The 24,488-nt window shown below is 34.4% G+C and overlaps 1 protein-coding gene across 1 annotated transcript in view; it reads right to left on the reverse strand.

Annotated features, from left to right (window-relative positions):
• CSMD3 (CUB and Sushi multiple domains 3) overlaps window positions 1-24,488 on the reverse strand; it is a 1,221,229-nt gene that overhangs the window by 285,276 nt on the left and 911,465 nt on the right. Inside the window, exons 28-30 of the mRNA XM_054498903.2 lie at window positions 22,484-22,675; window positions 12,209-12,347; window positions 9,323-9,510 (exon numbers count right to left, since the gene is read on the reverse strand). Coding sequence (XP_054354878.2) covers window positions 9,323-9,510; window positions 12,209-12,347; window positions 22,484-22,675 — 519 coding nt within the window. The remainder of the gene's footprint in view (window positions 1-9,322; window positions 9,511-12,208; window positions 12,348-22,483; window positions 22,676-24,488) is intronic.

Here is a 24,488-nt window from a genome sequence, read left to right on the forward strand (position 1 = left end):
TCTTTTGTTTCTTTCTTTCTCTCTTTTCTCTCTTTCTCTTTCTCTTTCTTTCTTTCTTTCTCTCTTTCTTTCTTTCTTTCTTTTCATACTTAAAGGCTCACTACCCTACTAACTCTGGAAATGTAGCAGTGGACAATCAGAAAATGTTCTGGCACTCATGGAAATTACAGTCTGTTAAAGAAAGCAATTATGCTAAATAAAGACTTGTGATTTTGGCCTGCTGTATAAAGGGAAGCATTCAGGAACCTCACTAAAAAGTGGTATCTAAAGTGAGCACTGAGAGAATAAGGAACAGATTAGGTGAAAAGGCGATGTGAAACTTGTTGGGGAGGAGGTGTGCTGACATGTGCAAGTAGATAAATGTGATTCCTGGGTTTCAAACCAGAGCTAAATGACTGGATCTTCTCCCAAGCACACATATACACATACACACATTGATACACTTACACAAAATTTGCACTCCATATATTATACTTAAGCTGCTCTGTAAAAATTTTCTCCCAAACCATGGAATATATTTCTTTCACATAAAATATTCACACAACTCTTTATACGAAAGAACCAGCAGGGTAACTACTTAATTTGATCACTAAGAATGGGGCTTTAGTGATGCAAGGGTTGATTTGTTTATTTATAAAAAATAAAACCTTACATTGTACCTTCCCTTAAACAAGCAGGAAAACACAATGTAATTTTTAGACAGAACAGAAACCTGGCATTTATAGCTGGGCTTCGTAAAATTGAGCTAAGTCCCTGGAGGGTAGAGGAAGGATTTAAATTTCTGTTTAAAAGGATTAATCTCGTTGACAAGTCTATTCTCCTAACATTCATCTTTTGAAAAGTTTGCTTTCTCCTTCTTTGAAGTTTTCCCCAATGTTTCAATATAATGTCAGTGAAACTGTAATGCAAGCATCCGGTTTTTTAAGGAAAGGGAAACGTGTTTGACAAATTTAAAAATAATGCCTCTGCAACAATTTTACATTGCTAGCCTCAATTTGAGAGAATGCCCTTATCTTATTATTATGTTTACATACTGCTTTAAATCCTTGGTGAATAGCTTTCTATGAATAATACTGCCTTTGTTTATATCCACATATGCCATAGCAATTACACCTGGAAATTCTGAAAACACCTGGAGAATACTTATATAAATGTCTAAGCAGTAGTTGGAAAGGTGATTTTAGTTTCTGAATAAAAATTATGAGGCAGACAAGTTATTAGCATTATTTTTATGCATAATTAATTTTTTCTACTTAATAGTGATTTGCTTACTGAACAGATACTAGGTAAAAGAGTATTTTGCCTCCTTGCAGTCTCCAAATAAAATATATCAGAAGATATATTTTAGATCTGCTGCATCTAAAATATTTGTTTTCTTTTAAAATTATTTCTGCTGAATATAGATGTATATGTATATATATTTATACTATATATGTTTTATTAGAGCTAGAAGTGAACATACACAATAAAGCTTACATCTTAATTTTTTTGGTAGCTCAGGCTGGAGTGCAGTGGCGCGATCTCGGCTCACTGCAAGCTCCGCCTCTCCGGTTCACACCATTCTCCTGACTCAGCCTCCCGAGTAGCTGGGACTACAGGAGCCCACCACCACGCCCGGCCGGTTTTTTGTATTTTTAGTAGAGACGGGGTGTCACCGTGTTAGCCAGGATGGTCTCGATCTCCTGACCTCATGATCCACCCACCTCGGCCTCCCAAAGTACTAGGATTATAGGTGTGAGCCACCGCGCCCAGCCACGTCTTAATTTTTAATTAAAGGCAATAACAAATGCTGGTGAGAATGGGGAGAAAAGGCAAACCTCATATACAATTGAGGGGGATGTAAATTAGTACAGCCACTATGGAGAACAGTATCAACAGTATAGAGGTTCCTCAAAAAACTAAATATAGAACTACCATATGATCCAGCAATCCCACTGCTAGTATATATACAAAAGAAAGAAATCAGTATATCGAAGAGATATCTGCACTCTCACGTTTATTGTAGTACTATTCAGAATAGTCAAGATTTGGAAGCAACCTAAAGTGTCCATCAACAGACAAATGTATTAAAAAAAATGTGGCACATATATACAATGAAGTACTATTCAGCCATAAAAAAGAATGAAATATTTGCAACAACATGGATGGAACTGGAGGACGTAAGTAAAATAAGTCAGGCACAGAAAGACAAATTTTGCATTTTCTCACTTATTTGTGGGAGCTAAAAATTAAAAGCAATTGAACTCATGGAGTTAGAGGGTAGAAGGATGGTTACCAGAGGCTGGGAAGGGTAGTGGAGGTGTTGGGGGGAAAGTGGGGATAGTTAATTGGCACAAAAAAAAAATTAAAAAGAATGAATAAGATCTAGTATTTGATAGCACAACAGGGTAACTATAGTCAATAATAATTTAATTGTACATTTAAAAATAACTAAAAGAGTATAGTTTGATTGTTTGTAACACAAAGGATAAATGCTTGAGATTATGGATACCCCATTTACCCTCGTGTCGGTTATTACACATTGTATACCTGTATCAAAATATCTCACATACTCCCTAAATGTATATACCTACTATGTACCCACAAAAATTAAAAATAAAAAAGGAAAACTTTTTGTTGTTTCACTTATTTGTGGGAGATAAAAATTGAAACAATTGAACTTGTAGAGATAGAGAGTAGAATGATGCTTACCAGAGGCTGGGAAGAGTAAGGGGTGGGAAGTGGGGACAGTTCATGGTATGAAAACAAAGTTAGATAGAATGAATAGGGATCTAGTCTTTGATAGCACAACAGGGTGACTACAGTCAACAATAATTTATTGTATATTTAAAAGTAACTAAAAGAGTATAATTGGAATGTTTGCAACATAAATAAATGATAAATGCTTGATGTGATGGATATCCCATTGACCCTGATAATGATTATGACACATTGTGCACCTGTATCAAAATATCTCACGTACTCCATAAATATATATATATACCTACTATGAACCTGTAAAAATTAAAAATTTTAAAAAGGAAAAAGACCACTAATTACTTTTTAAGTGCTATAGAAACCAACATGCTTAAGTCAAGGTTTGTGATATATGCTACAAAACACAAAAATATTTTTACTATCTAGGGCCTCAATTTATATGTCCATTTATTTGGGTGTGCATATTTTTATATCGAAAATAATGAGATGTTTGTTTTACAATGATCATTATAAACATCATTACAAACATTGTTAGCCTTAAGAAACTGGACAATTAGAGAGGAAACATTTATCAAAATAAGAATAGGAAATAGGGAAGCTGATAAGACAGACCCTGAAGACCCTGAAGTGGGCAATGAGATTTTCCCATAAATGGGGGGTTTGAGGACCAGGTTAGAAAAGTAATGAGATTGGATCTCAAGAACAGTATTGTAAAGAAATATCATCTGGAGTATAAAAATAAGACCTGGTGGAATTGTGTCTAAATGTGTACTGGTATAGTAGGTGAAGACAGTGGGTGGAAAAGAAGGATGTAGTTAATGGGATAATTATGTATTTCTCTCTACCTATACTTTTATTTTTCTTTGCCTTTATTCTTAATGGTAATAATAACTTATGTAGTCTTGTGTAAACCATTTTAACAATTCGATTTTCAATTTTGTCCTTTGTAAAATGGGGATAGCAATACTTACAATGCTGTTCTGTTATGTTTTTATTGCATTTATACATGCATTATCTCTGTCCTTCCCATACCTACTCATGAGGTTTAATCATTGAACCTAGAGTAGAGTGAGTGCATAGTAAATAATATCTTTTTTTAAAAAATTACATTTGTAGTTCTTTATCTATGACAGCATGAATCTTAAGTTTTTGGAAAGGATGAAAACATTGAAATTGATCAAGCTGGGGAAATAGGGAGGGACATATATTTAGCTGAGATAATGGCAAATAGGTTTTATCTCAATTGCTTAACTACTTGGCTTTAGTAAGGGCTACATGGAATGTTACCTAGAGAAAGCATTATAAGGTCATGACCAGTTTCCATGAGAAAGAAAGCCATAATCAGTTAAGACCATCTACCACTGGATTGCTAGTGAGATACTCCTGCTGCAACTTTTATCGTAGTGATATTTGGAAATGTTTTATTAATACTAATTTACAGTAGAACCTCACTTTATCTCTACAGATTTGCTAAAAGGTTTTTTCTTTCTTTCTTTCTTTCTTTTTCTTTCTTTCTTTCTTTTTTTTCTTTTCTTTTTTAAACAGGTCATATGTATAAGCCTTTCAGCTTGCAGGTATAAGTAGCTATTTCTAAGCCAAGTTCTCATGTATAAAATTTAGAACAGGAATACAGCTCCAAGGTTTCTTACACTTAAAGAATGTTATTATTCTAATATTCAAATTATGACTTGTTTTTAAAACAGAAAACACCTCTTTATGATGCTCAAAAGCAATCGAGTAACAAATTGAATAATTACTGTGTGTAGGCACTATTCTTGGCACTTAGTGTATAGTGGTGAATGAACAGATAAGGGCTTTCCTCTTAAGAAGCTTGTATTTTAGAATATGTGTAGGGGGCTACTGGATTGAGGGGGATGCACATAGTAAGTAAACTTAAAAATAAATAAGTGAATAAATAAGCAAGAAAGTATCAGATATTGACATTATTAGGTAGCAAGTGGAAGATTTTGAAATTAGGCATACAGAAAAAGCAAAAGAAATATAAAGCAAAAAGGAAAAGAAAAAGGCTAGTAAGTATAAATATACTAAATACAAGGTATCAAAAAAACAGAAAAAATGCAATTTATATGCACCTGAAAGCAGGCTTTCATAATATATAAACAAAAGTGGTAAAAATTTTAAGAAAAATGGCAAATTAAGAATAGTAGATTTTACCCAACTATTTCAATAATTGCTAAACTGAGCAGGTTAAAAAATGGTGAGAAGATGAATATTTAACAATATAATTAGGGAGTTTACTGGATGTATATAAAAACTTGCACTCATTAGATGATACAAATTTCTCTCCTAGTACACAAGGAACATAAATATTAACGATATAATAGACCACAAAACAAATCCTATGACAAGCCAAAGAACCAGAATCATACATATCTGATCATGCAAGTAAATTAGAAATTTATAATATAATAAGTTATAGATTAAAATTTTATTTTGATAGTTTTTTTAAGTAGGACTTCAGCGAAGAAAAATCATAATGCTATACTTAGAACCAATTTAGAATAAAATTGTGATAAATCTCTACATATCAAAACTTTTGCATAGCAGCTTAAGAGGTTCTTAAATGAAAATGTATAGATCCAAGAGAAAAAATGCAAATTAATAAGCAGTATTGGCCGGGTGTGGTGGCTTACGCCTGTAATCCCAGCATTTTGGGCAGCTGAGGAGGGCCGGATCATGAGGTCAGGAGTTTGAGACCAGCCCGGTCAACATGGTGAAACCCCGTCTCTACTAAAGATACAAAAATTAGCCAGCTGTGGTGGTGCATGCCTGTAATCCCAACTACTCAGGAGGCTGAGGGACGAGAATTGCTTGAATCCGCGATGCAAAGGTTGCGGTGAGCTGGGATCGCACCACCGCACTCCAGTCTGGGTGACAAAGCGATACTCCATCTCAAAAAAAAAAAAAAGCAGTATTTATCTCAAGAAATGAGAAAAAGGATAAGCAAATCTAGAGAAAATAAAATGGAAGAAATAACATAGATAAAAGCAATATTAATAAAAATATTAAACAGTGTTAACAAAAACATGCAGCAGCAAATAAAGTAAGAAATACTGTGAATATTTTCATGTCAATATGTGTGAAATCATGAATGAAAGGAACTAGTTTTTAGAAAAAGATTTTTTTAAATCTAAGTTAAAAAAGCTAATCTAAATATATTTACAACCTTTAAAATTCCACCACCTTAAATCACTGGGTCCATAGTTTCAGTTCTAGAAAACATTCAAGAAACAGATGATCCTATCTTATACAAACTATTCTCGATACTAGAAAATTAAGAATGCTCCTAAATTTAGGCAGGTAGTGTAATCTTGATATCAAAACCAGACAAGGAGAGTAATAAGGACTAAAAATTATAGCCCAATCAGATGGTACTAAATCAATGATAATGATACAGGAGTTAATAAGAAATCACTTATGCAGATAGTAAGGTTTTCCTTTTAATGAAAAGGAGCCCTCAAATCACTTTCTTTTCTAACAAAGAGCAGCCTGTAAAATGGAGCTGCAGACATAGACAAGCAAGCCAGAAGCTTGCACAGGTGAATGCCCACAGTTGTGCCCATAGGAAAAGGCTACCTGGGACTAGGCATGTCCAAAATGGGGGCTCCATCTGCCCTTCTCTTTGCCAAACCATGAGTACAGTAAGGAAAAGACAACATAGCCCCTGCCAGGCAAAGGCTCCTTTTGCATAAGAAGATTAGGGTGGGGTGACCAGCCTTCCCCGCACACTATGTAAATGTCATACCTCCTGGTCAAACCAGTCTGTGGACCCTGTGTAACTCAGACACCGCTTCCTCAAGCCTGCCTATAAAATCTGACGCAGTCAACAGCCGGCTGGCTTTCCCCTTTCGGATGCCCCGCTCTTACGAAACAGAGAGAGCTGTCCTCCTTTGTCTTTTTTTTTTTGCCTGTTAAACCTCTGCCCCTAAACTCACTCCTCATGTTTGTCCCTGTCCTTAATCTTCTTGGCGCCAAATGACAAACCCTGGGTATTTACCTCAGTCAACAACACCGTTTCAATAATATAATATATTTTTGTAATAGAGAGTAATAATTCAGTGGCAATATACACCATAGTTAAAACTCGGGACCATAGTTAAAACAATTAATAATAATTGAATGAACTCGGGAGGCGGAGGTTGCAGTGAGCTGAGATCACCACTGCACTCTGGCCTGAGTGACAGAGCAAGATTCCATCTCAAGGAAAAAAAAACAAAAGAAAGAAAGAAAGAAAACCTCAGTATGCAAAATAGGAAAAAGATGCTCAACTTAACAGTAATAAGGGAAAAGGCAATAAAAATGACAATGAGATATCATTTAATACGATTAGCAACTTTCAAGTTTAACAAAAGCACTGGTTTTTAAAAACCGTGGAATTTCTGAAGCTCTCATCCTCTGATTTTTGAGAGTTTACATTGGTACAGCCTCTTTAGAAAATAATTCGGCAATATAGTTACATTGAAGAGGTTCATACCCTTTGACCCAGTAATCCCACTCTTAGGTATACAGATGTCCTAAAAGGAATCTCACAGATATGTTCAAGAGGACATGTAAAAGAATGTTCATTTCATCATCATTCATTTCTGGTAGTAATAAACTAGAACAACCTAAATGTCTATCAGCAGAAAAATTTATATATTAACTTTGATATAGCCATATGGTGGAGTATCATAAAGGACTTAATAAATTAAAGCTATTTGATTCTAATTCTGATAAATCTCAAAAACAATGTAAAGGACCAAATCAATTTTCAGAAGGATACATACATAATAAAAATATGAAATTTGTATGAAAATAAGAAATATAAAAATATGTGCAAGCATAAATACATGGAAAAGATAAGTATGAAATTCAGGATTAGGGGAATACTAGCATGAAAAGAGCAGGAATGTCAGAAAAATGACCTTGAATGCTCGTTATGGTTTGCCTAGATGGCCAGCTAGCCAGGTCCCCACAAATGGTAAGGGAATTATGTACCAGGTGGTTAGAGTGGTGTGGTCAAGCTCACTCTCTCTAAAAGAGTTTCTAACCCATAATCCCAAGGTCTAAACTTCCCCTAAGCATCTTCTGATACAGAGCAGGTAGCATTTGCAGAAAACCCTAATAAACAGCCAGCACCCCAAACCTCATTGTCTGTGCCAAATGGCCAGTATATTTTCCTACTAACAAGGCCATTTTCCTGCTTTTTCTTGTGAAATGAGAGACTTATGGAGGGATCAAGCTTTCCACTGGAATGAAAACTATACTGTTTATGTCCAGCAGATAACCTTGCCCTAGCATACAGTTCCAAGTGATGACAGAGATATCAGAGGACTCCAAGCATCTGTTTCTTGATGACTTGTGACTTTCATTTCCCTAAAAACATCTTTCTTACCCATATCATGTGTTGTGAAATTTATCGTGACCTCTTACCATAGCCCTGAAGAGACTAACCCCTGTTCTTATGGCAAATGCAAAAGGAGTTTCTGTTGTATATGTAATATTTGATTTTTTAAGACAAGAATAAAGAGATCTGAAGCAAATATAGCACAATGTTAATTTTTGTCAAGTTGGCTGATGAATGCTTTGGAGTTCATTATTCTATATAATTTTCAGTTATTGAAAATATTAAACAAAAGGTGGTAACAAATCAAAGCATGTGTTTTCAGAAATCAGTTGATAACTTGAGGTGAATTATCAGTATGCCCTTCGTGGACTCAGTAATTGAAAAATAAATTTAAACTTTACACAACCTAAATCTAAATCTGTTCCTGTAGACATAAACTATAAAATTTTAGAAAAATATATTTATAAATATCCATAGGTATTCTAACATAATTCATTTAAACACTAGCAGAAGTATTCTAAAACATTATAACTCTATTTCTTCTCCTTATTATGAATATTGACATATTTAAATATCTGTAGACATTTTCTTAGAGACAGGGTCTTGCTGTCCCAGGCTGGCCTGCAGTGGCATGATCATATCTCACTGCAGCCTTCATCTCCTGGGCTCAAGGGATCCTCCTGCCTCAGCTTCTTGAGCAGCTGGGACTACACACGTATGACATCCCTCTTGACTAATTAAAACAAAAAAATGTAGAAATGTGCTCTCACTATGTTTCTTAGGCTGGTCTCAAATTTCTGGGCTCAAGTAATCCTCCTGCCTTGGCCTTCCAAAGTGCTAGGATTACAGGCATGAGTGATGGCACCCAGCTTACATATTTTCTGAAATACAGTTATCGTCTACGTTGTCCCTTTTATCACTGAAAGTGTTCTTCAAATGAAGGTATTTAACTGAAACTTCAGCTTCTAAAAAATGAGGCTTTTTTTGTATTTTTTGTTTTTTAATATTGTGTGGCTCCAGCCAACTCCTCCAACATACTAATTGTTAATTTGTTTGCCTGATACCTTTCCTTTGGTAGTAATTAGGGAAATGCTAATTTCCTTCTCACTAATAAGAAAATTCTACAGTGAGAACGCTTTTATGAGATGAACTGTACATAATCTGGATTTAAAAATACACATAAAACTAACCACTAACAATGAGCCATACCAAATTATTCTCCTGTATAAAATATTTATAATTTAAATCATGATACTAACATGGAATGTTCATATTTACCTTTGTATTCTAGATGAAATCCAGTGTAACTAACAGATCCATCACTCCGAAAAGCCAAATGCATTGTATTTGAGCTGCTTTCTATTCTCTCTGGTAACTTGCTGTCTTGAAAACTTCCAATCAGTGGGCTATTACTGTCTGGTCCATCATAGATATAGAGGAAGTCATAGTTTGGTTCTATGCTAAAACTAAAAAAAGGAAAAAAAGGAAAGAACAGAAGAAAGAAAGAGAAGTAAGATAATTATTATTAGGCTATTAGCCATAATAGTTATACAATCAAACATTAATTCAGTGCTTAAAAATAATAAAAGACACTGTCAAAATAAGCTAATATAAAAAATCACCTGGCAACAACATATTTAATATAAATATCAAATAAGCAGGGGAAAAAGAAAAAAACTTGATATTTTTACATATTTTTTAAGTTGACATTGTATGCAGAGGAAATATAAGTGATTGTAAGACAAAGAGTTTAGTTGATGAAAAGATACAGGACTTGGAGTCAGAGAATGTAAGTTCAAGCCTTGTTTCTGCCCTTATTAGTGACATATTCTTATGCAAGTTACTTTATGTGGAGAATAATATGTATTTTTAAAACTTTTTCATCCATATATTTTGCATCATGAAAACACAAACTATTTTTTTCTTCATCAATAGTACTCCAAAAAATTTAACTCTACAATCAGATATGGACAAAAGCTGAAATATATTATTTACATTTAAATAACTCAAATGAAGCTTTGCACATTGTATTAGGCATTCTTTTTCCTGAAAGTAAATATATTTTCTTCTTTTAAAACCTAATGTAGGAGATATCAAACCAATACATTGTCAGAATTAGGTAATGTGAAAAAGGATATTTTAGCATGTAAATGATTCAAATCAGTTGTGTTAATATTGCAAGATTTGCATTAATAAACTTGCCTTAACAACCTTCAAAAGTATAACAATTGTCCCACAATGATCATGGGACCCATATATTTAGAAGACAGGAGACATGCAATCAATTTCTGTATTCCCTAACTCATACTGTGGTAGAGAAACATGGGGAAAAGGATAGATTCATTTAGGTCAGCAAGAAAAGTCAACCGGTTTATGATATAAAATGAAACCAGTAAAACTTGCCATTGTTAAACATTCATCAGCAGAAAAACTATTTTGGCAAATTTTATCATATTTGCCTGCATCTAAACAAGAGATTTGTTAGGTGAAAGGTATTATTTCCAAACCTAAAGAATTTATAGAGTTAACGTTCCACAATTCTCATCCTTTACATATGCATGTATAAGAAAGAAGAGTCCAGCTACTCAGTTTACTTGTGCATAAAGAGTGGTAAAGAAAGAATGGGATAGTGCAGAGGTTCCCAGACTTTTCTTATATATGGGCCCCTCTAACATGAGAAAATTGGGAGACCATCACACTATTATATTTTGTTTTAATTTATTCAGTAGCTTCAAAAATGTAGTTCAATTAACTTATCCTGAAATTTTTCAGTGGATCTGAGGCCTGAATTTGGTAACTGTTGGTATAATAATATAGCAGAAGTCAGAAGAGTAAACTTTATTTCATTACTTATTACCCTTGTTCTGAGATAAAACACAACTTCTTAATTTCATCTCTTCCAACATTAAACTTTGATGGTAATTACAACTTCCTTTTCTATCTCTGTTGGGAGAATCACTAGAAACAAGAGCTTTGTAAATGACACAGTAGTATTTATTATGCATGGAAGGCTGAAAGCTTATTTAACAATGGAACACAGTATATTTCTTTTTAATTAATAGTTTGGGACTAAATCAATACTTCAAGTATTGCAACTTGTTTGAAAATGAAATTAAAACAAAAATATTCTTTTTAAGGAAATTTTAGAGTTACTATGTTTTTTTTTTCCTGAAAAACTGAAAAGACAGTGCATGCTAATATTACCTTATGTTTCACAAGGTACTTTAATAAATATTAACTCGTCTTGCCAATTGTCCTGCTGTATAAGGAAGAGATTATGCTTTTCATTTTACCAATGAGTACATTAAGGCTCTTTAAAGTCAGTGGTCTACCTAAGGTCACATAATAAATGATAGAGCTAGAAATCAAATTCAGGTCATGTACTTCATGTAATATATCCTTCTACCCTCGAGTTATCAACTAGAATAATTTTATATGTAAACTAAGCCCTGTATCATCCATTTTGATATTTCTAATGTCCGTATTGATGTTTCCTCAATTGAGAAAATGGGGATAATAATAGTACTTAGCTTGGGAATTTGTCTTACAACAGGATCCTGGCGTAAAACTAAAATTATCATTGTTGTTGCTTTGGTATTACTAATTAGCAATGTACCACTACAAATTACAAAAATAAAAATTTATTTATTTACAATTATGCTAAATTTTTATGAGTTCAAATTGTCTTTACTTAGGAAAAACAAACTGGCCTCAGTATGTTAGAAAATATCATATATTTAAGCTTAACATTTCACATAAATACTAAGGAGCTTTAACATACTGGTGGCAAAAAAAGGAATTGTGTTACTAGACTCAACATACCAATTACATCAACCTTAGATAATAAAGATTGGGGACTTTTCTACTTGGAAAATCACTGAGTTACTATTACCTAACACTTCCAGTGAAATCTCAGGGAAAGAGGCCAGGTTTTGTGATGCCAGCTATTAGCTTCATGTGGGAAAATGGAGGCTCACTCAAATAAATAACTTGCCCAAGGTAACACAAATGACAGTGGCAAAGCTAGAACAAGTATTAGCACTGGGATAAGTAAAAAATAACAAAAAATGCTATATACAGAAATAGGAATTAGTCTAGTGCAAATGCTAAAGCAAAACGGCCAAACGATATATTTTTTTAATGTGGAAATATATAAGAACTCACCTGATGAATGCCAAGGAGATAACATAGTCTGCATTGACGGTGATAGTCCAGTCACAGTCTCTGCTGTGCGGATATGGATGAGGGAAGTTTGGTGAAAGAATAAAGCCTGAAGATCCTGTTAAATTGCCTCCACAGGGTGCTTTAATTTAAACAAACAAATAAAATCTCTTTAAACATTAATACAATTTATTAGCTATCAACATTTCTGAAATCACGTCTCTAAAAGAGCTTATGAGGCTTTGTACAGACCTGACTTTCATAGTACCTGATGCTTGGATACAGCATTATCTTTCAAGAAAGACCATTAAAATATTGAATACATGCATACATACATGTATACATAAAATTTAGCTGCTTTATTGGCTTGAAGAGACCAAAAAGAATGCATATATACTTTTCTCTCTTTCTATTATTATTTTGTTTCATGTCAAAAGAAAAGCATTAAAAAAGTGGTAAAGATGATTTTCCTCTGGTTACCAGAAAAAATCAGATCAAAGCAAAACAAAACCTCTAATAATAAATAGAAAAATAAGATATGAGACATATAGCCTATTTTCATGTCTCTCCTGGCACCTTTATTTAGTACAGTTATTACAGTTTCAAACAAAGGTTTCCATAACACTTAAATGGAGAGCTTCAAAAAATTGTCAGTGATACTCAGAGAATAGATTCTTTAGGGGATTACTGTTGAAGTTTGCTAAACAGAGTTTGTGTTCAAGAAATTATACATTACACAGAAATTGACATCTTCAAAAAATAGAGAAATGAAGAAAGATATGGAGGTCTTCGTGGTGGGATGGGAGAGTGGGAAATACAAATAAATACACACACCCAAGTGAGGGACATTAAGATTAGGATTCTCACATTCTCACGATGTCTCCTACACATAATCAGTACATCAGCATTCTTCTCTCACCTTGGTTTCGAAATTGTAGTTTTCTGAGATAAATATGAGCATTCAGTTATAAGGGAAATGAAATTTTTTTGACCTATAAAACTGGTTTTGTAAGGAAGAGAATTTTGATTCTGGCAACATTTCAGCATTTCTGTTCTTTGCATGAGTTGAGATATGTAATATCATCACTATGGTTTGGTAATTTTTCCATTGTCTTTTGTCTGGTACTGCCTTCCTCCATGCACCTCTGCTACTCTTGTCTCAGTACCTGAGTCACTCTCAGAAAATTGTGTCAGCTCTTACTATATTGAGAATATCTAGTTGCTCGGACTTAATACATTCACCACTACTTTCCCGTTGCTTATACGTTTTTGTGGTACATTATAAAATGATTAGACATAAACTGCTTCAATGTTCTGTAGTCCTCCTTCTCCAAGCTTAAATGCCTCCTGAATATTTCTCTTTACAATCCCAGGATAGAATCCCTCCTAATCAAGATATCACCGTCAACCTGGTCACATAATCCCTCTCCCTTATCCAAAACACTTGTTCAGTTATTTGTCTCCCTTACTTTTCCTGGCTTCCTCCACTTTGTCCACAAACATGCTCAGGTTTCTTTCATCTTAAAAATAAAACAAACTTCCCTATGACCTACTTACTTTCACTTTTTTTAACAGAAAATGGTTTACTATAAGGAAACACCTGCTTCATAAACTTAGATAAGACTCACTTATCATGACTTAGATAAGCTATCTTTGTCACTCTCTTGTTTATGGCAAGACCAGACACAGACCCTACCAGTTCCTATTCTTTGCTTCTAGCTGAACTGCTTGGCTCACTGATTAATCAGAATAAAATGCTTGTGAAACAAACTTTGATTACGTTTCCCTCCTTATTCCAGGCTCCTGAACTTTGTCCCATTCTCAGCTTTAAGACAGCACAGGATATTTCCTGAGAATAGGTTGGATTCAGAGCACAACATTCTCTCATCTACTATTCAATCAGGCTGCCCTTTCCTCTGACTTCATACCTGGTTCTCTCTAGCTTTGTTTAGCCTTCTCTAAAAAAGAAAAAAGCATTTTTATCTAACTCCTGAGATAGGTGCAGATCTTACAGCCTTAGTATTCCCTGTTGCAATAGTCTCTTCCCTGCTCCTTGCAATAATCCTGTTTGAATCAAAGTCTCTTCTTACTAAATTCTGATTTTTTTTTAATTTGGCATAACTAAGCTTTTTGAAGGGGACGTCTACTCTCATTGTCTCTTTCTGCACCCCTGTGCTGTATGTACCTATGGGACAGATTAAGATGACTAACAAGACTAACAAAGCGGAAAACTAAAGGAGGAAAATGTTTCTTATGTTGTTTCTCAAAGAAAAGTGCCAAAGTATTCATCATGAGAAAAATTATCATAAGGTTTAAAGTTATTTTTATTTTAAATTACATTTAGAGAGACACAACAACCTTTCCATTACTTAGAGAGTCTAGATTAGACGTCTTTTTTTTTTTTTTTTTTTTTTGGTACAGGGTCTCACTCTGTGGCCCAGGCTGCTGGAGTGCAGTAGCATGATCACAGCTCACTGCAGCCTTGACCTCCCAGGCTCAGGTGATCCTCCCACCTCAGCCTCCCCAGTAACTGGAACTACAGAGGTGCGCTGCCACGTGTAGCTAATCTTTGTATTTTTGGAGAGACAGAGTTTTGCCATGTTGCCCAGGCTGGTCTTGAACTCCTGAGCTCAAGTGATGGACCCACCTCAGCCTCCCAAAGTGCTGGGATTACGGGTGTGAGCCACCATGCTCGGCCTCTAGATGTCTTTATATGGTCCTTTCTACCTCTCATTCTCTTCTCAACCATTGCCCCAATACAAACATTTCTTAGCTTGCTCCCAATACGAACATTTCTTAGCTTATACTTAAGTGACTTCTACATTTATAATAATAATGAAGACTTTGCTGCCTTTATCTTTCTCTTCGTATCTGTATTCACTCTTAATTGTTGATCTTTATCTTAAATTCACCGTCCTAGTTTCTGGAATCTTAGAAGCCAGTGTTTCTGGGGTTTTCTTCTAGTGTCTTTATACAGACTTCAGTCTTATTACTTCAGTCTGATTATCATACACTTCTTCCTTTACATCTCCTTATAACTTTGGTGATCTCCTGAGTTCCTTACATAGTTCTCTTAATTTCTACTGTTAACATTTTTCCTTGCTGACCATATGTAAACTTATGATTTTTATCTTCTAATTTTTATACCCTGATAACACCTTTCCCTATCTCCTCCTACAGATTTCTTGGCTGAATTCTAAACCATATGCCAAAGTGTTTACTGAATATCTCTCTCTGTAGTCTATTGGTACATCAAATATAGAATAGCCTAAATACTCAACCTCAAATCAAATTGACTTCTTTTCCTAGGTTCCTAAATTGTTAGATGAGCATACCATCCACCTGTAGTCCCAAGCTAGAGGCCTAAGAGTCTTCTCTTTTTTTCACTGCATCCTTATATCCAATCCATCAAGAAGACCTGCCTTGTAGCTATTTTCAGCCTGTCCTTCTTTTCTTGCCTACTACCAATAGGTCTAACTCTTCTCTCTTTCTCGAATTATTACAATTGATAATTGAAATGATTATTCCCCATTTTTTTCCTCAGTGAAAACATCTAATCGTACTACGTATATGCATAAAATTCTGCAACTGTTTCACATTGTCTAAAATATACTGTTCCAATTCCCATACAGCCTTCATGATCTGATCCATACAGCCTTTCCAATTTCATCAACCATCAGTGTATAAACATAAATTATACTCAAATACTACCATACTGCTTATATTTCCTTGTTCTTCCATGACTTTACTCATTTTGTTTCTTCTTCCTGAAATGTCTGCTTCCCTTCTACATTTATATAACTCTAGTTTATGTTTTTAGATTCATCACTGCCTCCAGGAAGTTTTCCTGTAGACTCCAGAATGGGCACTACTTCATATCTCTCTAAACCATTATGGTATCCATAGTAACCTCTGCCAATCTCTGTTGTTTCTCTTATTGTATTTTATTTTAATATTCCACTCAGGTGTCAGTATTCATTACTAATACGTAATATCAACCCTCTGGTATCCATAGTAACTGCTGCCCATGTGGGTCATTTCTCTGCCTGTATTTTATTTAATATTCCATTCAGGTGTCAGCACTCATCACTAATATGTAAGCTAGACACTCTGTTTATATTTTATTTATTCCTAGAATTCAGTGCATACTATATATTTCATAATGCTTGTTGAATTGCTAGTGGTTCTTTATATTTGATTATGTAAATAGTGAAGATGACTGTAGAGATGGATGCACAATCTAATTTGTAGCTATGTGTTTTAATAAAAATAGCAACATATTTTACCTTTGGGGCTCTGAAAATAATATGTGAATATGAAAAAAAGTATAATAGCAAATGTATATACAGGCATACATTAGAGATATTGCAGGTTAACTTTCAGACCCCCACAATAAACCAGATATAGGAATAAAGTGAGTCACAAAACCTTTTTGGTTTCCAAGTCCATATAAAAGTTATGTTTACACTATATTGTAGTCTATAAAGTGCATAATAGCATTGTGTCTAAAAAATGTACCTAACGTGATTAAAAATACTTTATTGCTAAAAAAATGCTAATGGTCATCTGAGTCTTCAGTGAGTCATAATCCTTTTGCTAGTGGAGGATCTTGCCTAGATGCTGATGGCTGCTAACTGATCCGGGTGGTCGTTGTTCTGGAGTAGCTGTGGCATTTTCCTTTCTTTTCTTTTCTTTTTTTTTGAGACGGAGTCTCGCTCTGTTGCCCAGGCTGGAGTGCAGTGGCAAGATCTCGGCTGACTGCAAGCTCCGCCTCTCGGGTTCATGCCATTCTCCTTCCTCAGCCTCCTGAGTAGCTGGGACTACAGGCTACCGCCACCATGCCTGACTAATTTTGTTGTATTTTTAGTAGAGACGAGGTTTCACCATGTTAGCCAGGATGGTCTCGATTTCCTGACCTCGTGATCCGCCCGTCTCGGCCTCCCAAAGTGCTGGGATTACAGACGTGAGCCACCGCACCTGGGGTGGCATTTTCGTAAAATAAGATAATAAAGAAGTCTGCCATAGTACTGGACTCTTCCTTTCATGAAGGATTTCCGTGTAGCATGTGATGCTATTTGATTGCATTTACCCACAGTAGAACTTCTTGGAGACAATCCTCTCAAATTCTGCCTCTGCTTTTATGAAGTAAGTTATGTAATATTTGAAGTTCTTTGTTGTCATTTCAACAATGTTTACAGCATCTTTACCAGAAGTAGATTCCATCTCAACAAATCACTTTCTTTTCCCAACCATAAGAAGCAACTCCTCATTCGTTCAACTTTTATCATGAGATTGTAGCAATCCTGTCCCATATTCAGGCTCCACTTATGATTCTAGTTCTCCTGCTATTTCTACCACATCTGCAGTTTCTTCTTCCCCTGAAGTCTTAAACACCCCCTCATCACAATCATCCATGAGGGTTGGAATCAACTTCTGCCAAACTCCTGATAACACTGATATTTTTACTGCCTCTTATGAATCACAAATGTTCTTAATGGCATCTAAAATGGTAAATTCTTTCCAGAAGGTTTTCAATTTACTTTGCTCAGATGCATCAGATAAATCACTGTCTTTGGCAGCTATAGTATTGTAAAATATATTTCTTAAATAATGCCACTTTAAAAGTCAAAATTACTCCTTGATCCATGGGCTGCAAAATGGATGCTGTGTTATTGGCATAGAAACATTAATCTCTTTGCATATCTCCATTAGAGCTTTTGGGTGAACAGGTACATTTTCAATGAGCAGTGATATTTTGAAAATCATCTTTTTTTCTCATCAGTAGGTCTCAACAATGGGCTTAAAATATTCAGTAAACCATAGTGTAAACAGATGCGCTGTTATCCAAGCTTAATTGCTCCATTTATAGATCACAGGTATAATTCTTAACAGGCCTAAGATTTTCAGAATGGTAAATGAGCACTGGTTTTATTTTAAAGTCACCAGCTGCATTAGCCCCTATAAGAGAGTGAGCCTGTCCTTTGAAGCTTTGAAGCCAGACATTGATTTCTCCTCTCTAGCAATGAAAGTTCTAGATGACACTATTCCAATAGAATGCTGTTTCATCTACATTGAAAACTGTTTTTAATGTAGCCACTTTCATCAGTGATCTTAGCTAGATCTTCTGGATAACTGGCTGCAGCTTCTCCTTCAGTACCTACATATTCAAGTTCCACTTTAATGTTACAGAGATAGCTTCTTTCCTTAAACCTTATAAATCAACCTATGCTAGCTTCAAAGTTTTCTTCTGCAGCTTTTTCACCTGTCTATGTCTTTATAGAATTAAAGAGTTAGGGCCTTCCTTTGGATTAGGTTTTGGCTTATGGGAATGTTGTGGCTGGTTTGATCTTCTATTCAGACCACTGATTTGCTTCATATCTGCAACAAAGCTGTTTTGCTTTATCATTTCTGTGTTCACTAGAGTAGAATTTTCAATTTCTGTCAAGAATTTTGCTTTTGCATTCAGAACGTGGGTAACCATTTGGTGCAAGAGGCCTAGCTATCAGCCTGTTTAGGCTTTCAACTGGCCTTCCCCACTAAGCTTAATCATTTCAAGCTTTTAATTTAGAGTGACAGATGTGCAAATCTTCCTTTCACTTGAATGCTCAGAGGCCATTGGTCTAATTTTAATACTGTGTATCAGAGAATAGGTAGGCCCAAGGAAAGAGAGAGACATGGAGGAACAGTCAGGGGAGCACTCAAAACACACATATTTATTGGTTAAGTTCACTGTCCTACATGGGCATTTGTTTGTGGCACCCCAAAACAATTACAATAGTAACATAAAAGATCACTGATCACAGATCACAATAACAATAAAATAGCAATGAAAAAGTTTGAAATATTGTGAGAATTACCAAAATATAATACAGGGACATGAAGTGAGCAGATGCCATTGGAAAAAAAGTCTATTAGGACTTGCTTGGCACAGGGTTGACAAAAACCTTCAATTTGTAAAAAAACGTAATATCTGTGGAGTGCAATAAAGTGAACTGTAATAAAATGAGGTATGCTTATATGTATGTATATATGCAAAAAAGAACAGAATGATAGCAAAATGTTCTTTGTGATTTTTTTCCACTTGGATTATGTGTAATTTTGGAGAGGGTAGGGGAGTAATTTTGTTTCAATTGTCCTTATTTTTTAGAAGGAACATTGGTCTTTTTTATTGTTAGAAATGGTATAGAGATGCATACATACATGTATATATTATACATGTATATTCTTTATCACAAAATATTTAAGGAAATTTATTACATATAGTAAAGTGTCTATTATTTAGATATAAGATCCTCTAAAATGATTTTTATTCTATTACTTAATTTATTGTTTTTCTTCTAGAGACAAGGTCTTACTGTGTTGCCCAGTCTCATCTCAAACTCCTGGGCTCAAGCAATCCTCCCATCTTAGCCTCCTGAGTAGCTGGGAACACAGGTGTGCATCTATTCAAATTATTTATCAAAGATTTCTCAATATATTTCAATGCTGTGGTTGATTTTGAAAACCTATGAAAGCCAATGAGAAAAGCAGAGACATTATAGTGAGTAAAGAAAATTATCTTTAAATATACTCAACTTTAAATAGCATCTAGAAATGCATCTCTATTTTTGCCCATCTAACCATAAAGCATTCAAAATATAAGTCAGGGATTCATGAATTAAGTTTTCAGTAATTTGTTCTGAATGCAGTGTTTTCTGAGGCAGTTATATGGGCATCAACTATTGATAACTATTTTACAATCTTCTTCATTTGTTTCTCAAATTCAGTTTTATTTGTGTCTTCTTTCTTTCTCAAAAGGCCACTCACATTAATGTCTTTCCTATTTACCTTCATATTGAATACTTCTACTTTCCCGGGGGCAATGTCAAAGTAATTTTCACGCTGTCAATTTTGTTGGAATGAATTCTATTAACTCTCTTAAAGATGACGTCCTTCTGTTTGGTACTTGCTATAAGACTGACTGTTTCTATATGCAAGCAAGCAAAATGCTTTATGCTCCGGGGTCTGAGACATAGAATTATGGAGTTTCTAAGAAGTTCAGGGTTTAATCTTTGGCATGGTATTTCCAATCATGAAGTCCTTTCTTATCAGTTTTAGAGGTCAAGCTTTCTGCAGCCTTAGCAATTTTTCAGACTTTTTCTTTTAAGGTTATTTTCTTCCCCAGAGAAGCTCTAATTTATATCTTCTCCTCAAGCTATCTTTTCCTACCAAAAATAATACACAGTATCATTATCTATACAAAAACCTCACACAAACTGCTTAACTTAAGTAAGATGTAGTACTCAGCTTTTTTTTTTTTTTCTAGAATAGGACTGGCTAGCTAAAGCATATTCTTGTCTAAAAATGGAAATTTATAATAGCAGATCTCAGAACTTTTTCATCTTTTGCATCTTGGATTCTAGTGTTATCTAGAATTTTTGTATAAGCCATTTAATATTTTAGGATTTTATGTAAAAACAATTGGCATAAGTTAGCCCTTCTGGTAATTCTAATAAGCAACATCCTTTAGCCAAATCTAAGAATCACAATAAAACAAGAAGTTCTACAGTAAGATTTTGGTGGTTTATAATTTATTCTTTACATAAATATTCTCTTCATGAGATATGTGGTCAAATTCCAATTAATTAGAATAAGAAGTTTTAATTTAGTTGAACATTTTTTGGTTAATTGAGTAGTAAACAAACTTGAAAATTTTGAAACAAATATGAAACATTATTTCAATCTCTTTCTTTGCAAACATTTCTTAACAGTTTTTTCCCCCGGATGGTATGAGTGCACTTACAGTAAATGTAAATTAATTGATGTTTGTCGATTTAGAATCTTGCAGTGGTACATGAAGAACAATATGGGTGTGAATAGAAATAGTGTAATGGGAGATATAGCTAAATCTGAACTGTTCAAGTGATGCCATTATTTCATGCTTTATAAAAGGGTCTCTAATAAATTTACTTCTTTGTCATTTGTCTTATTTTTTACAGCAGAGATCTAGAACTGTCCGTCTACTGCCTGGCTGGTTTGGGCCTTTGTATGTTGTTTGGTGCATTTAGTGTTTTCTTAAATCCAACTTTATAAAATAGAGAAAATGTGTTGTAAAACTTTTTTTTTTTTATTGTTTCACTGGAAAGTAAGTTCATAGGAACAGAGAACTTTTCTGTCTTGTTTTATTGCTAATTTCCCACTGTTTAGAACAGTGCCTGAGACAGTTAATGACTAATGAATTTGATTTTGTAATTTTGTGTGGGGAGTTACAAGATGGGGCAAAATAAATCTGAATAATTGTTTGAGTTTGTTCACTTCTAACTGAAGAACTAACACTATTTTCCTATTTCCATGGGACTTTCAAAATAAGTCACTGTGAAGTTTACGAGTTAGGTATAAGTGAACAAAAATAAGATTCTCCCTCTAAAACATGATACATTTGCATGTACCAAATGCTATAAGAAATACAATGATGAACAAAATATAGAATCTTCTCCCAAGTTGCTTACAGTGTAGTAAGAGAGAGTATGTAAATAAATAAAATTTTCAGTAGAGAAAACATTTGTTCAAAATGTGTCATAAATTCAAGATGACACAAATACTAAAGCAACTGAACAGAACAAAAAAGTTTAAGATTAAACTAGTTTAATTATATAGCATATTTTCTAACTATTTTTATTCCAAAAGTGGGACATTCCTCTAAGTCTTTCTCAGACCAAATCATAATTTGTATTTTAATTTTCCGGAGTCTAACTTGGAGATTCAATAACAGAGTAAGGAGACAAAAGACAGCTGGAAGTATGATCCAGGCTGCTACAACTTCTTAGATCTTCCAAATAAAAACCAATATTCCTTTGGATTACATGAACTAAATGGAAAGACAAAGCTTGGAAATTCTGACATAGATTCTGACAATATTTTCTTTCTTAAATGAAATAACCATTTTAGAGACAAGATCAATATTACCCATTTTAATATGGAGTCTGAATCCACTCTTTAAGCAATGGGTAACTATGGCTACATAGTAAATAAAGGGTGATATAATTTTCCAAGAGCTTTGATTCATAACTGTTTTAGAATCTTAGAAGCATTGAAAAAATTAATGAAATCATCAGCCTTTACCCCATGGAAAAATAATAATCATTTTATAATTTTGTACATTCTGGGGAGGTTAATAATCCTCTGAAATCTTAGACTCTCATATAGAATCTATTCTGGAATATGGTTCTTAAGAAAAATACCAGTTTTTAACCATTGTTTTATGTTTATATAAAATTTTAATTGTTCTTTAATTCATACCTATACAGACTGGTGGGCTGGGCTGCCAGAAGTACCGATTTTCTACCTGAATGCAGGTTATTCTTTCCTCTCCTTGAAGTTCATATCCTGGGTCACATTGAAAAACAACAGTGTCCCCAGGTTCTCTTCCATCCCCATTTCGAGTCCCATTCATGGGGACCCCTGGGTCACGACATGCAGTGGCAACAGAACCTATCAAAAGACAGAGACAACATTTTAGTTTTGATAACTACCAAAATCAATGTCATATATCCATGTGTTTTAGAAAATTAATTTTTAAAATTTTGGGGTCAATTTTTAAATGCTATACAGTAAACACTTTCTCTATATTTTAAATAATTTATGTGCTAACTTATGTGAAAAAGTGGCGTAGTATTTTAGTTACCAAATACTAAATTTACTCAACATTATTAAATGTACTGTGAAAGACACTGAAGAGTATGAAAAGAAAGCTTCATACTGGGAAAATATATTTGTTAGGAACATATCCACAGAGGACTTGTAGCTAGAATATATAAAGAACTCTCGAAACTCAAAAAAAAAGGAAGAAAATTAGCAATCAATCCAGTTACAAAATGAGCAAAGACATTTTAATGAAAACGATATCAGAAAACACATGAAAAGATGTTGAACATCACTAACTAATAGAGAAATGCAAATTAAAACCACAATGAGATACTACTACATACATTTCAAATTGGCTCAATTTTTTAAAAAACATATGATAACAATAAATGCTGGCAAGATTATGGAGAAAATTGGATCATTCATGCATTGCTGGTGGGAATGTAAAGTGGTAAAACCACTCTGGAAAGGATTATGGCACTTTCTTACGAAACTAACCATTCACTTACTATATACCACAGCAATTGCACCCTTGAACATTTATCCAAAAGAAAATAAAACTTATATACACACGAAAGCCTGCACACAGATATTCATAACTTTATCCATAATTGCTAATAACTAGGAACAACCCAAATGTCATTCAACAGGTAAATGGTTAAATGATGGTAAATCCATGCAATGGAATATTACTCAGTAATAAAAAAGAATGATTCATATATATGACTTGGATGAATTTCAAGGAAATTGTGCTAAGTAAAAACAATACAATATCAAAATATTATATACTGTTTCATTCATTTATATAACATTCTTGAAGTGGCAACATTTTAAAATTAGAGGCCAGGCATAGTGGCTCACACCTGTAATCCCAGCACTTTGGGACATCAAGGCAAGAGGATTTCTAAATCCCAGGAGTTTGAGACCAGCCTGGACAACTAAGTGAGACTCTGTCTCTAGAAAAAATTAAAAAAAAAAAATTAGCCCAGCATGGTGGTGCGTGCCCGCAGTCCCAGCTGCTTGAGAGGCTGAGGTGAGAGGACAGCTTGAGCCTAGGAGGTCAAGGCTACAGTGAGCCATGACTGTCCGTCTGCACTAAATTTATAAGTGAATTTGTTTTGTAATATCCATCAGTTTTTCTCAGCAGAGCACTAAACGGAGCATCATGCATCAAAGAATCTGAAGAATTATAGTCTTCCACTATGGATAGAGATCTTTTATAAAAAATGTTTTGTGTGTGTGTGAGAGAGAGAGAGAAACTTATTCATTAAATTTTTCTTGATTTGCTCTGGAATGGTTGCTACCCAAACTAAAATTGATCTGTTGTATTAGTCTGTTTTCACACTGCTATAAATAACTACCTGGGACTGGGTAATTTATGAAGAAAAGAGGTTTAATTGACTCACAGTTCAGTAGGCTTAGTAGGAAGCATGGCTAGTAGGCCTCAGGAAACTTACAATCATGGCAGAAGGCAAAGGGGAGGCAACCACATCTTACCATGGCAGAGAAGGAGAGAGAGAGTGAAGGGGAAAGTGCCACACACTTTCAAATAACCAGATCTCATGAGAACATACTTACTATCAAGAGAAGAGCAAGGGAGAAGTCCGCTCCCATGATTCAATCACCTCCCACCAAGCCCCTCCACTGACATGTGGGGATT

The sequence above is a fragment of the Pongo pygmaeus genome, chromosome 7, assembly GCF_028885625.2.
Source record: "Pongo pygmaeus isolate AG05252 chromosome 7, NHGRI_mPonPyg2-v2.0_pri, whole genome shotgun sequence".
In the NCBI taxonomy this organism is placed as follows: Eukaryota; Metazoa; Chordata; class Mammalia; order Primates; family Hominidae; genus Pongo; species Pongo pygmaeus.